The 12671-nt window shown below is 46.8% G+C and overlaps 1 protein-coding gene across 1 annotated transcript in view; it reads right to left on the reverse strand.

The window, feature by feature from the left end:
• The window catches only part of LOC104146980 (collagen alpha-1(VII) chain-like), a 139082-nt gene that overhangs the window by 29430 nt on the left and 96981 nt on the right, over positions 1–12671 (reverse strand). The window contains exons 70-75 of the mRNA XM_068952583.1: positions 12547–12582; positions 11290–11325; positions 7682–7738; positions 6792–6863; positions 5298–5369; positions 4670–4705 (exon numbers count right to left, since the gene is read on the reverse strand). Coding sequence (XP_068808684.1) covers positions 4670–4705; positions 5298–5369; positions 6792–6863; positions 7682–7738; positions 11290–11325; positions 12547–12582 — 309 coding nt within the window. The remainder of the gene's footprint in view (positions 1–4669; positions 4706–5297; positions 5370–6791; positions 6864–7681; positions 7739–11289; positions 11326–12546; positions 12583–12671) is intronic.

The raw sequence follows: 12671 nt of genomic DNA on the forward strand, positions 1-12671 counted from the left end.
TTTTGTAGCAAGGCTTGTGCATGACAGTGAGTCTTTCCCCACTTCAGCTGACTGAAGCAAGCACCTCATTTGGGGGTGCTGGAAAGGTGATGCTTTTCAAGGCCATCTGCACTCAGGAAAAGAAAATGGTGGTTGAAAAGGGTCAAGAGGTAAAAGGGGAAAGAAAAAGAAAAAAAGTCAAACAGCAAGAAATGACTGAGGAAGACGAAAATGTTTGGGCACAGGGCAGGGGAAAGAAGCTGAATGGAAATTTATTCCCTGAGATTTACATATTATGTTTTTCCAGGCAAATAAAGGCAGGGCAATAAAAGCTAGTAAAACAGCTGTTTAAAGGCAATTATTGGTGGAGTACTGGAAATGGCTTCTGTTATTGGATTCTATTATTAAAGTGTTGCTTCATCTGTCTGCAAAGACGCTAGGTACCACAAAGTCATGGCAATGCAGAGGCTTAGTCATAAGTCCTGAGCGCTGGCCGTGACGCAAAGACGTCTTTGAGCAGCCGAGGATCTTTGCTTCCAGGCACAAATTCCTGCAAAGCTTGGGGCTGGAGTTTGGGAGGAGCCTGCACTAACAGGCACATCATTTCCATTAAACAAGCAACCTGGAGAATTAGCTCAGTCACCTCGGGAAAGCGTGAAACCTACCAATGGAAACGTGATACATTAGTGGTGCGCCCCCAAAGGATCAATCTGTTTGAAGCAGCAGGGAAGACATAAATCAAACAGATAATGCCTTTCCAAGCCATAGATTTGGTTGCTAAAGGGTTACCCACCTGCTCGGTGTCAGCGCTCAATATCTGATGGTATGATATACATCTGCAGCAGCTGGGAATCTCAGCCTACAAGTTCCTACATCTGTCCTTTTTTCCGTTCCCAGCTGTCTGCTATGTCTAGACCATCCTGCCTAAGGTTCTTTGCTACAGTCCTGGGCCTTCTCCCCAGAGACCCTGTCCTGTCTTGGTGTGGGAGCTGCTGGTGCTCCTCACAGCTGTAGCGAGCTTTTGTTCCTTGGCACCACATCTCAGAGGTGCATCCGCCTGACTACCCTGCTGCAAACCCTCCGAGGTGTCTAGGCAGAGACAGGTGTCTAGGCCTTCTACTTGTGTCCAGAAGGTCCTGGGTCTGGCTGACTTGCTTCTCCCTGATGGGCCTGGCCTCCTCAGGAGTATTCAGACATACCAGGACACCCTCCTCGGGCATGAACGTCTCAGGAGACAACCCAACATTTTTCACTCTGAGAGGCCGGAGGCACCTCTTGCCAAGTCCTTAATCTGGTGCTGTTAAGACAGACTCCTGCACCACACCTTTCCTCTCCTCTGGCTTGAAGCAGCCCACTGCTCAGCAGGCAGAGTTATAGGCCCTTGATTATCCCTTAGTTATCACAACCCACAGAGCTCTGGGCTTAGAGCTACCTTCCCCAGCTCACTTTCTGGTTCAGGCTGTTTCACTGCTCTGTATACTGCCGGCAGAACAGTGGCCTTTACCTGTCTGCCTTCCTACACTGGACACATTCAGCATCTCGTTGTCCGAGAGTCAACCAGAATTCCCTGACTTGTTCTCCCTTCTTGCTTTGCCTTCAGGCTTCATTTTCATGCCTTGCAAACTCCATCCCTTGTAACAATCAGCATGGACCAAAAGGTGCTGGATTTCTCTCATCCTGCCCCTCACCATCATGCTGAAGGCTCTTTTCCAACCCCGGCCTTGACAGACGTGCTCTGGCAAATCTGGTTGCAAGCACTGAAGAATTAAGCATGTCAGAAATTGTTCTGAGAGCAAAAGTGTTAGGTCTAAGGGCCTGGTGGGTCTTCCATCCTTCCAGGCAAGCTTAAGCGGGACACCGCATGGCTGTATAGATGGTATTACCATATGGACCACAACTTCCTCAACTACAGGGCAAATATCCAAAAGCTGCTGGCCAAATACAGAGGTCAGCTCATAAGGGAAGAGGAAGAACATCTCTGAGGCCCAACTTGTGAACCTAGTGAGGAGGACTGCAGATAAGGATGGAGAAGGCCAAGGCACACAGGCAATTATAGACCCAAAACAGGGAGTAAAGGCAAGACAAGGGGAGACAGGTATCCACAAGAGGGCCTTAGGAACAAGGGGGAGAATAATAGGTTAATCCGCTGCACATTTTAAATGTCTGCATATTAATATAAGAAATATGGGAAATAAAGAATAAGAGCTGGAAGCCTTAATACATGATCAAGATTGTAACTTTATAGGCATAACACAGGTTGCAATATTAATATCAAAGGGCGCTGCATGGCAGGAATATTAATGTAAAAGAGTGCAGTGTTTTAAAGAAGAGGAAAAAGGAGGAGGAGGTGCCTGGAATATCAAGAGTGCGCTCACTTGCTCTGAGGTCCAGAGGTAAAGTCGACCAGATCCACTGAAATTCTCTGGGCAATGATTATAGGGAAAAGACACAAATGCTGTCACTTAGTTGGGGACTCCCGTAGGTCCCCAAATCATAAGAGCAAAAATGGATGACACTATTCAAAGGCTGGTTACATTATTCAGAGTAATATGTGGTGGTTTGTCTCCCCATATATCAGCTGGAGAGTATTCAGCAGAACAGAAAGGAACCAGGAAATTTTTGCAGTGAGCTGGTGGCAGTTTGTTGATATGAAAAATGGAATTAGAGGGAGCTGAAGGAAAATGAGAACCACTAGCCATTCCCTTTGAGACCATGCAGAGGACAGATTAGACGAGACCAAACAGCATCTGTCTTCAGGAAGAGGGGGAAAAGAGGACTTGGGGGCTGATAGATTAGACAGCTTAATTTCCCTCTCCGGAATAACTTGGGAACAAATAATCAAACTATCTGTGAGCACTTGAAAGATAAAGTTAGATGCTGTCAACCTGGGTTTGTGGAGAACAAGTTACATCAAGATGTCTTGCCCTAACACAGGTGTCTAAAATAGATGCTGTGAATCATGCTTTGAGAGTACCCTAAAGCTGACTATAAAACAAGTCTGAGTCTGGCTAGCTCAGATGTGAAAAGTGAACATGGCAGACATCTAACGTTAAGTCAGATGAATTTCATCCAGGATGTCATATATCACGGCTCTTCTGTCAAAGCCCCAGCTCTGCTCTGAGTTTTGCAATTATAGCAGTTTAAGGAAGGGCCAAAATCAAACTTTGTTGTCTCAGCCTTGCTCCAAACATAGCAGGGATAGACTTAAAAAATTAATTGAAGAAGGATTACTTTTCTCAAATATTGACAAAATATTGATTTCTGGTAGTTAATTATATTATGTGCTGATCCCTGTAGTGCCAAAAGAAAACACTGTATCTTCCAAACATAGCTAGATGATGAGATTGCTGGCTGGATAGCGAATTCCTGCTGAAGTCCAGCTGTGCCTCCTTTGTGACGCAGAAGCCTCAACTAACACCTGCGACCTAACGCTACACTACTGTATTTCAACGCTACTGGTAATTGTCTGCGGATCCAGGTGTACACTACAAAGCTGCTTCAGAAATGCACTTGATCTAAGGACTACATGCGGTGATCCCGGCTGGGACCGTAGCAAACAAATTTCTTATGGCACATTACGCCTGCTTCATCACGCATTTGGCAAAGTGCTCAGAAGGTTGTTTACAGTTAAGCATGGGCTGAAACACTTAACTGAAGGGGTCTTTTCCTCCGTGAACAATTACCGGTCTGGATTACAGGCTTGTACAGAGCTGCAAACCCGTGATCGGTAATCAGCGGGCAGCATTGAATGGCCATGGAGCCTTCCTAGCAACAGCTAGTTGCTGAGAATTGAATGTTCATGCAGAAAGAGGCATAACTGGAGAATAGGTTAGAAAAATACCAACATTTCTTATTGCAATAAAATAATTCCTTTGCCACGAATTCAGTTTCTTTTTTTTTCCAGAAAGGAATGAACACACCCATATTTCCATGACTTGAGAAAAATTGCAGTTGCATTCTGGTGTTCCCTCCTCTCCTATTCCTTCCTCTCACGTGGGAAAAGAAACCAAAGGAGGAGCTTTGTACTTTGAACATCTTCAGAGACCATTTTTCACTTAGAGTTTCCACCAGATGAAATGGGAAAGTTCAGAGGCACCTAAATGCTTTTGCAAAGCATTTCAGTAAAGCTGAAATTGCTTTTTTTCAGTTGCAATTTGCCAGAAAACAGGGTGAACTACGAGACTATCTAGGACCTTTAGCATAACTGTTTTCCCTCTGGCCAGCGGCACGCACACACTGAACGCTATGACTAGCCACTAAAGTCCAGTCTGCAGTCCAGCTGCTTAAGGATGTATACATTTCTTACGGCATATACGACCCACAGTCACAAGTCTTGTTAAGGCATTTGAACGGGAAACCTCCTCCGTTCATGCCAGGCATTGATGTCCCCTAATGCACTAAAGGCATTAAAAAGTAATAACTAAATGCATATTCCAGGTGTTCTCTGATGCAAAATGCAAAATCCTATTAAAACATCCCTCTGGCCCTGGCCACCCCTGCCCACGGCTGGTTTTCCAGCACAGCCCCTGTGAACTTGGGCCTTGCTGAGCAGCGCAAAGCCAGCATCAGCTCCTCCCATGACCCACACGTGAGACACGGCCACGGCCACAGGGAGGTGATCAGTGGCGCAAACCCGACGCTTAGCACCCAAGACTTGCAAAGGCAGTCCGAGAAAGACGCTCCAACTCACGGCAGCACCCGGCAGGCCTGGTTCTCCTGGCTCCCCCTGCAAGGAAAGCAGTGGTGAGTTAGCTGGGAGGAAGAGCTGCCTTTTCTTTCAGTGCACCACTTAGCAAATAACCACTTGTGCCTTCCTAGCAAGAAGAGCTGTCCGGTATCTGAAAGGAGACACCTACAGCTTGATGCCACTGTGGAAGATAAGCCACAAGGACCTTTGGGGGCCCCTCTGCAGAAGTAACTGGAGACGGGCAGGTAGGATCCCCAAATATTTCAGATGGCACTTTTGTGTGGACAGCTGAATGGACTCCTATATCTCTGTTGACTGTAACAGTCACTTAGGCACCAGTTCTCACCTGACATTTCACATGTTGACATTTCAACAAGTCATTGTGTCTATTTTAGCTCAGGAAAGGCGCCGGAGCACTCTGCTCCTTTACAAAATGAAAAGCACCCCTACTTCTGATTTCTGGTAGCCTCATAACATTTTGCCTTTACAAAATAACATTTTAATCAGGAATTTCAGAGAGGGAATGTAGAATTACACTCCATGAGGAAACTGTGAAAGGATTTTGCACATCAATTCTTGCAGAGCATGCCTTAACGCAAGCTTTGAGGCTCTTTGAGCTCACTGTACTCACCTTCTGTCCCACTGGCCCTCTTGTTCCAAAAAGCCCCATCACACCCTTGGAGCCAGCTTCACCTTTGACTCCCTAAAAATTTAAATTCTATGTTAAATACATCTCTGGTACCTACTGCTCTCAGAGTGACCCTCCTAAGTGAGATCAATAAGGAACCCATGGAGATGGCAGAATGACAAAAAGCACCATTTCTATAGCAAACTTTATCCTCAGGAATCCCAAAGGTCTGTACAGCAGCCAGTGCTCAGTATTGCCAGGAAAGAAAGCCCTGGGCTGCAGAACAGCTTGGTAAAAACTGCAGTATGCTGTCCTGTAACAGAATTAGTGCCCAGCAATGCGGACTGAAGGAAAAGAAGCAGAAAGGGGGCCCACACCCTCTGGATGCCCTCTTCCTCCTTGTGGACACTGAAGAAGCAGTGCAAGACTCTGGTTGACTTACGAGTGGTGAAGATACTACTTTGGGGCTTAGTCCAAAATCACTCAGATGTTCTGCCAAGAGGGGCTGTTGCTTTAGGAGATGCTTATATACCATTTTTTTTAGAGGGCAGTCTGACATCAAACATCTTGTGTGGGTTTTCCTCTGACTTAAAGAGTGGGCACCCTTATGGGAGCAGCTGCTTGAGTCTCCCTTGCAGTTACCGGAAATTTAGTCAGCCCAATCAGTAGTGGACAGGATACAATTTGTCCCTTAGCAAAAGAGACGCCCACCGTGGGTCAGGTGACTCCCACCATGAAATACCTTGATTATTCAGACTAGTTCTTTGCTGGGAATAACAGGAGCTGGACGTCTAGCTCAGAATGAGATGCTGCTGTTGTAGACACCTATATTATTCAGTTGAGTCCCATTCTGGGGTCAGACTTCTAGAGCAAAATGCATTAACGTAATATGAAAGTAGGGATGATTAGTACATGGAGATTTAGTTTGTGACTCAGTTGGAGAGTGGGAAAATTATGCGATTCCTCCCAATGAAGTGATGGGCTGAGAACTGAAACCTCCACAGGTTACGTTCAAAGAATAAAGAAAGAGAGAGAAAAGCAGGTGGCTTGCTCTACCACCACACATGGAGACAGACCTGCATGAGGAGTAGCTCTGGACAGGAACAGAAGAGCAAACCAAGCCTTAGCAAAAGAGCTGCAGAACTAGCTCAGTGTGTAAATAAGCATTGGAGGGAGGGAGATGGGGATACGGGACTGTCACAGTGCTGCAGTAATTGACTGGCAGCCTGCAAACTTTTCCTATAGTGATCCTATACTGCAGATGCCAATTTTACGTGATCCTACAATCTTGGTATCAAGTAAACTCAGTGTGTTCACAAGCCCCAGCCCAGCAGCATCCTTTCCCCTCCCATGGGAATAACTGGGCTAGTGTGTCATTGCACCAGATTTTCTAGGAGCACATGAGAAAGGTGGATGCAGGGATATTTGTCCTTTCCTCAGAAAGGCACACAGCAAGTGACTCTCTGCTGTGTCTCGGTCTTTTCAGGAGGTTCATACCTTTTCTCCTACAGGCCCATCCTCTCCCTTCTCGCCTTTGTCTCCATCAAAACCTGGCAAGCCCTGTTCACCCTGAAAGACAAGACAGAAATTAGTGGATTGCACCTCCCTCCTGGAAGGACCTGCTCTCAGTGACTAGCTCCAGACCAAAGTGCTGTTTTGTAATACATATCCCAAGCTGTGCTTGAGGGCCAAGGAATAACATAGCTGTCATGGGAGCTTGCCCTAAAAAAGATGGCACAGCCATTACAGACATCTCTGCTGCTTCCTGCTGGTCAGGGTGGGGTCTACATGTTGCAGCCATTACACATGGTGTCTGTCTCATGATGGAAAGCCTACCCACAGCCCGGGTCACCTCTCTCCTAGGGACAGGCCTCCCTGTCCATCTTGTTTCATCCAGGTGACCAAAGGCAGAAATTGTTCTGCCCTTGTCAGCACTCCTAAATGTGCTCCCTGTACTGCAGTGGGCAAACACCAAGAGTGGTAAGCTGGAGCTGCTCCTGAGATTACCCAGCAAACCAACCAGATATCTGGGAATAGGAGCCAGTTGGCCTGGATTTATTTCCCATTTTCTGCCCACTCTCTAGCTCTCCTTTTGCAAAGGCCATTCACCCAGAGCTGAAAGACTCTATATGCTCTCAGTGACTCCTGAAGCCACATCTGGTTTGGGTTTGCTAACTAGCCCTCAGAGGGAGCAGCTGGCTACAGCAGTCCTCCCACTTCAGAGCTGTACAAATGCCTAGAAATTCAGCTCAGGGTGTGGATGACAGGGGTTACCAGGAAGCATCAGTAAAGCAGACAGAAACTACAGCACTTCATGAACATACCAAGCTGATGCCACCAACAGTGGGGAAGGGACAGCTTTAAAAGACAAAGAGATACAAACTTACGGGATCTCCTTTACTGCCTTTATAGCCCTGGGGTCCAAAAATAGTCCTGAGCTCACCCTAGAAACCAGAGACATAGCAGAGATGTAGGTAAACAGTGATACATGAATGCATGGCTCCCACTGGGTGGGAACCATGTTTTCTGTAACGGGCAAAACAGAAGAGAAGTGCAGTTCATGCATCTGTAATGAAGATGAGCATTTTCCAAACTGTGGACCATATGGACCCAGTCAGGGAAAATACAAATGCTGCACACAACAACATTGAATGTTAGGCTTAGTGTGTTCTTAATTGAAAATTCGATGATGAATATGCACAAAAAACTGAAAGAAGATTTGAGGTTTGACAGTGACCTCTCAGTCCAACAAATTTGGGGGCCTGTTGACGAAGGCTTAACCACAGTCTAGGTGTCATGGGTGGAAATGAAGCTGTGCATGGCAAAGTAGGAGCCTGAGGTTCAATTCCTGGTCTGAGTCTGTCTTTGATAGGAGACTTTCTCATCTGACGTGGTAACTTGGCTCCTTCACTGCATGTCACTCAGGATGTCCAGGTTTGCACCTCTCCCAAACTGTGGTGCACTAGCTAGCAATAGGAGGGGTGGCAGCAGCTCTGTTCATGGTGTCCTGATTTACAGACACAGAACTGGAGTGCAGGAAGGGGAAGTGGCACTTAGGGCATCCCTTGGAGGTAGTTTTTGAGGGTCAGACTCCCAAACTCTCTGTCATCCTGGCGAGCCAATAGCCACGGGCATGCAGTAGCCCCACGGACACATCTTCTTCAAGTCTATTTGTCAGCTCAGCGCTTGAGAAGGGACATATTGCTGTTGGGAGGCCATTCACATGCAGGCAATAGCTCTGCTCTGGCAAAGAGATGGTTGTGTTGCCAAAGAGGTGAGGCTGTCCATAATTCAGACCTTCCAAATAACCTCAGGGAAAGCTGGAAAGATGGTTGGAAAGATGAGCCTTTTCACTAGGAGAGGATTCCCTCTGAATGCAAACAAGCCCCCATGGCATGTGGAAGAAGGTGAACATGTGGCAGGAAAGCCTGCACAGATGACTGATCTTTTCATTTTCATCTTAATTTAAGTAGACTAAGACAAGATTTCTTTACCTACGTCTTTTGCAACCTTCTGCAGCTGTATTGGCTGGATGTCATAAGTGAGCATTTTGTTTCCTCCTAACCCAGCTAAAGGATGGTTTCAGGGTAACTGGATAACATCTATACTTACAGGAACATAGTTCCTCACAACTGGGGCACTGTGATCTGCCAACAGGTGCCTGCTTCTGACGCACTGCCCCGAAGGGAGCCTGGAGGCTATTGTGGCCCCGGCTGTGCTCACACCAGTAAACATCCAGCACCCCTGAATGTCCAGCTGGGCCATGGGGTGCTACACTCCTGGAAAGCCCCACGGGTGAATCCCAAGGCTGCACAGTGCCCTCAGCACCCTCGTGCAGAATCAGTGCCCCGCAGAGATTGCAGGACAGGTGGAGGGACAGGAGGTGAGCTGGAGTTCCACACGGCAGCAGGGACAGGTAAAGGTGTGTGGGGTGCAGATTTTGGTATCGTTGGAGACAGGACAGACCCAGGAGGGAGGGCGTTCTCTGTTTGTTGGGGACGGGATGAAGGCGGAAAGGAAAAACCCCCTTTGGAAGATTTTTAGATCCGATTTGTCTGGTGAGTGCAGCAGGCAGCTATTCCTGTTAGCCGCATACAGCACTGATTTACGTGGCTTCTCAGAAAGATAAATTAACCCCTCGTAGGCCAGTAATCCTCCTTGTTAGTCTTTTCTGGCAATTCCAGCCCATTTGAAAAGGATGCTTTTTAAATTTTCACCCTTCAGTGTTGCAAATGTCCCCGTTCAGGGTGACTGCGCATTACTGTTAGAGTCTTAACAAACACACATGAAATGCTCCACAATTTAGCAATCACTTTAGCAGCTTCTGCAAACACCATCATCACCATGTGACCCTGCTCAAAGTCTAGCTTCATAAACTCTCCTGCTTTCCTGCTCTTGCGGGCCTCTAAAGGAGACGGGATTGGACTCAATAGCTCTTAGGGACAAAAGAGAGCACAAAGATCCTGCACTTTGATCTGATACATAGTAAAGGCCCGAGATCCACACAGTTTCTCCTATATTGATCAAGAGTTAGAAAGATAAGCTGCCATCATGTGAAACAAACCCAAGCCAATTATCTCCCTCTCCTCCTGTTTTATCTCACACTCCACCTTATATTTTATTAAGGTATTCTTTGGAAAATGCATTACACATTCCTTCAGGTTGAAAAGTGGTTTTGGGCCTCTTCACGAAGCAGATTAAGAATTGATTTGTCTCTGAAGTGAGTTCCTTTAGAAAGTAGCTTCCTCAGAGACAAATCAGCCTTAATCATTTAATACTGCATGACTCAAAGGCAGAATCATCATGTAGGTTTTCTAAAACTCATTTTCTAACAAGCCATTTCAGTGAAGAAGAAAGTTAAAAAACAACAGGCAAAAGTTCAGCATTTTTTGTAGCAAGGGCTGGAGCACTTTCCAGAACCATTTTGGGAGTTATTTTCACATTACCTGCTACGAACAAACTCAGGCTTTTTAAGACTGTAGCGTGCTTTGGGGCGAGCTGGTTATACCAGAACGATTGGACATTTTCACTTCCTCCCTTAATTCGCAGGACACATTCCCGTGCCCCAGAAAATAACTGCCAGAATGACTTATTTTCTGTTGTTGTTGGTAGTGGTGGTGATGACTGTAGGATTCCTTCAAAACTGTGAGGCAAACTCCACCTGAAGTACTGGGTCCAGTACAACAAAGACATAGACAGAGTGGATTGAGCCCAGTGGAGGACCTCAAGAAGAAGGGGAGCATCTAAGTTTTGTCTTGCACTACCTACATGGGGGTTATAGAGAGGATGGATCCAGACTCTTCTTGGAGGTGCACAGAGAAAGGACAAAGGGCAATGGGCGCTAGCTGCAACAAGGGAAACTCCTATTAGATATAAGGAAAAAACTCTTCACCAAGGGGTGGCCAAACAGTGGAATAGGGGCACAGAGAAGCACACGTTTTGAAAACGAGGCCCTGAGCAACCTGATCCGACTTTGTAGCTGGTCCTGCTTTGAGCGGAGGTTGAACTAGAGGTCTCCAGAGGCCCCTTCCATGCTGAATTTTTCTGTGATTTTAAAACGAGGTCTCACCAAGGAGCAATTCCCAGTACGGTACTGCTTCCAGACAGAGGTGGCCTCAAATTCTGCACGTTTCCTTAGCAAAGGGATCCTGATCCAGGCACACGCCTGCTACCCACAACACTGTTCCCATTGCTGATCAAAGGTAGGGTTTAAAGTTTTCTTAGATGAAAGGCCTTGGCATACTGCCACCTGGGATCCTCGTTCAGCACTTCATCCCACATTGGCTACGTTCACTCACGTCTAACAATATGAATCCTGTACACTTGCTAAGATCCCAGATATTTGAAAGCATATATATTTTTAACATTTTCAGCTCTATCTTGTCAGGTCACTGAATCATTTAGATAACTCTTCATCTGCTCACTGGTGATTATAAAATCCTGTAAGCCTTTTACCCCATCTTCCCCAGAAAGCCACAACCTGGCATGTCCTTACCCTTTCTCCCTTGAGTCCCAGAAGTCCCCGATCACCCTAAACACAGGAAAGAAAAAAAATACAGTGAGTGATTCCTTTTTTACTCACTCTTGTTCTGTTGCTCAGTACACTGCTTTGCATGCAAGCCAGTAAGATATATCACAGTTGGAAGTCAGTTCCTCTGGGCACTCTGCACACTGATTAGTTTACCACAGGAGATTGCACACAGCTAGGATCTATTGCATGGACAAAAAATAAAGACCCAGGGGACTGAAGTGGCTTGGCTGACTCTATGCTCAGCATGTCTACAGTGCGGAGCTATAACTAGATTTCGACCTCCCTAGGGACAGAACCTCCCCACACTGCGCCTCCCCACAGGGATGCAAAACTGCTTCTCAGGTTGAAAAGCATCCCATATGATACAGGATTTCCCAACTTTCAGCCTGAAATTTCGCATCCTCTATTGAAAGTGTACAAAATGTTAACTCTTCCTGAAGGTTTATTATGCAGGACATGGGATAGGAGGCTGAAAGGCAAGGACTCGTTCCTGATGGCATCTCCTAATCACTCCCAATACACAAGACTAGCGTGGTGACAGCGGGAGAAGGTGAAGGCTGCAAGGACCAGGTGGGGACAGGAGAGTGGGTGGATGACGAAGCAGGCTTTGAAAGTGCACTCAAACTGCTTCTGAGTTATGCTGCCGTATGCAGATTCCCCCCAGGTGTTCCACTGCACACCCTCAACCTGTGGACAAAATTCACTCTTCCCAGCACTGCGTTTCTCCTAGAGATGCAAGCAGGATGTGGCAGAAGGTGACTGACGGGTCTCCTGCTCTGGATGCAAATGAAAAGGTACTTGTTGCTGGCAAGTGGTCATCATTCTGCCTACACTGCCTCTGCTGTATTCAGAAATGCTCCCCCAGTCCTGCTCCCGCAGTCCTGCATGTTTGGGGTTGACTGGAGTGCCCCAGGGGCCCCTTTCTGTCCAAAGTCCCAAGTTTCCTTCCAAAGAAAACCAAGGCCTGCAGAAGGATAACATCCACCCAGTCCTTATCTCAGCCCATCCCTTGCACGGGGCTGCTAACGTCACTTCTCACTTCCACATGTGCTGGTCAAATTCCCTTCCCAAGCCACTCCCAGAGATAGTATGGGATTCTCCCTATTGTCCTAGCAGTGGCACCAGTAGCATGGGCTGCCGCAGAAAAAGGCTTCCCACAAAGGTGCCCTCCTCCTGAGGACCCCGTTTATGCACTTTCTAGTTAAGATAGCTGTTGCTTACTCTTTCGCCTTTCACACCTGGGAGGCCTTTTAGACCCTGTAAGAACATAAAACAACATTTTAAGACAAATACCAGAGGGGCAGAAGGTGTTAGGAGAGAGCAGTCTCCGCTCAGAGGCAGAGCTG

Source organism: Struthio camelus, chromosome 1 (assembly GCF_040807025.1).
Source record: "Struthio camelus isolate bStrCam1 chromosome 1, bStrCam1.hap1, whole genome shotgun sequence".
NCBI lineage: Eukaryota > Metazoa > Chordata > Aves > Struthioniformes > Struthionidae > Struthio > Struthio camelus.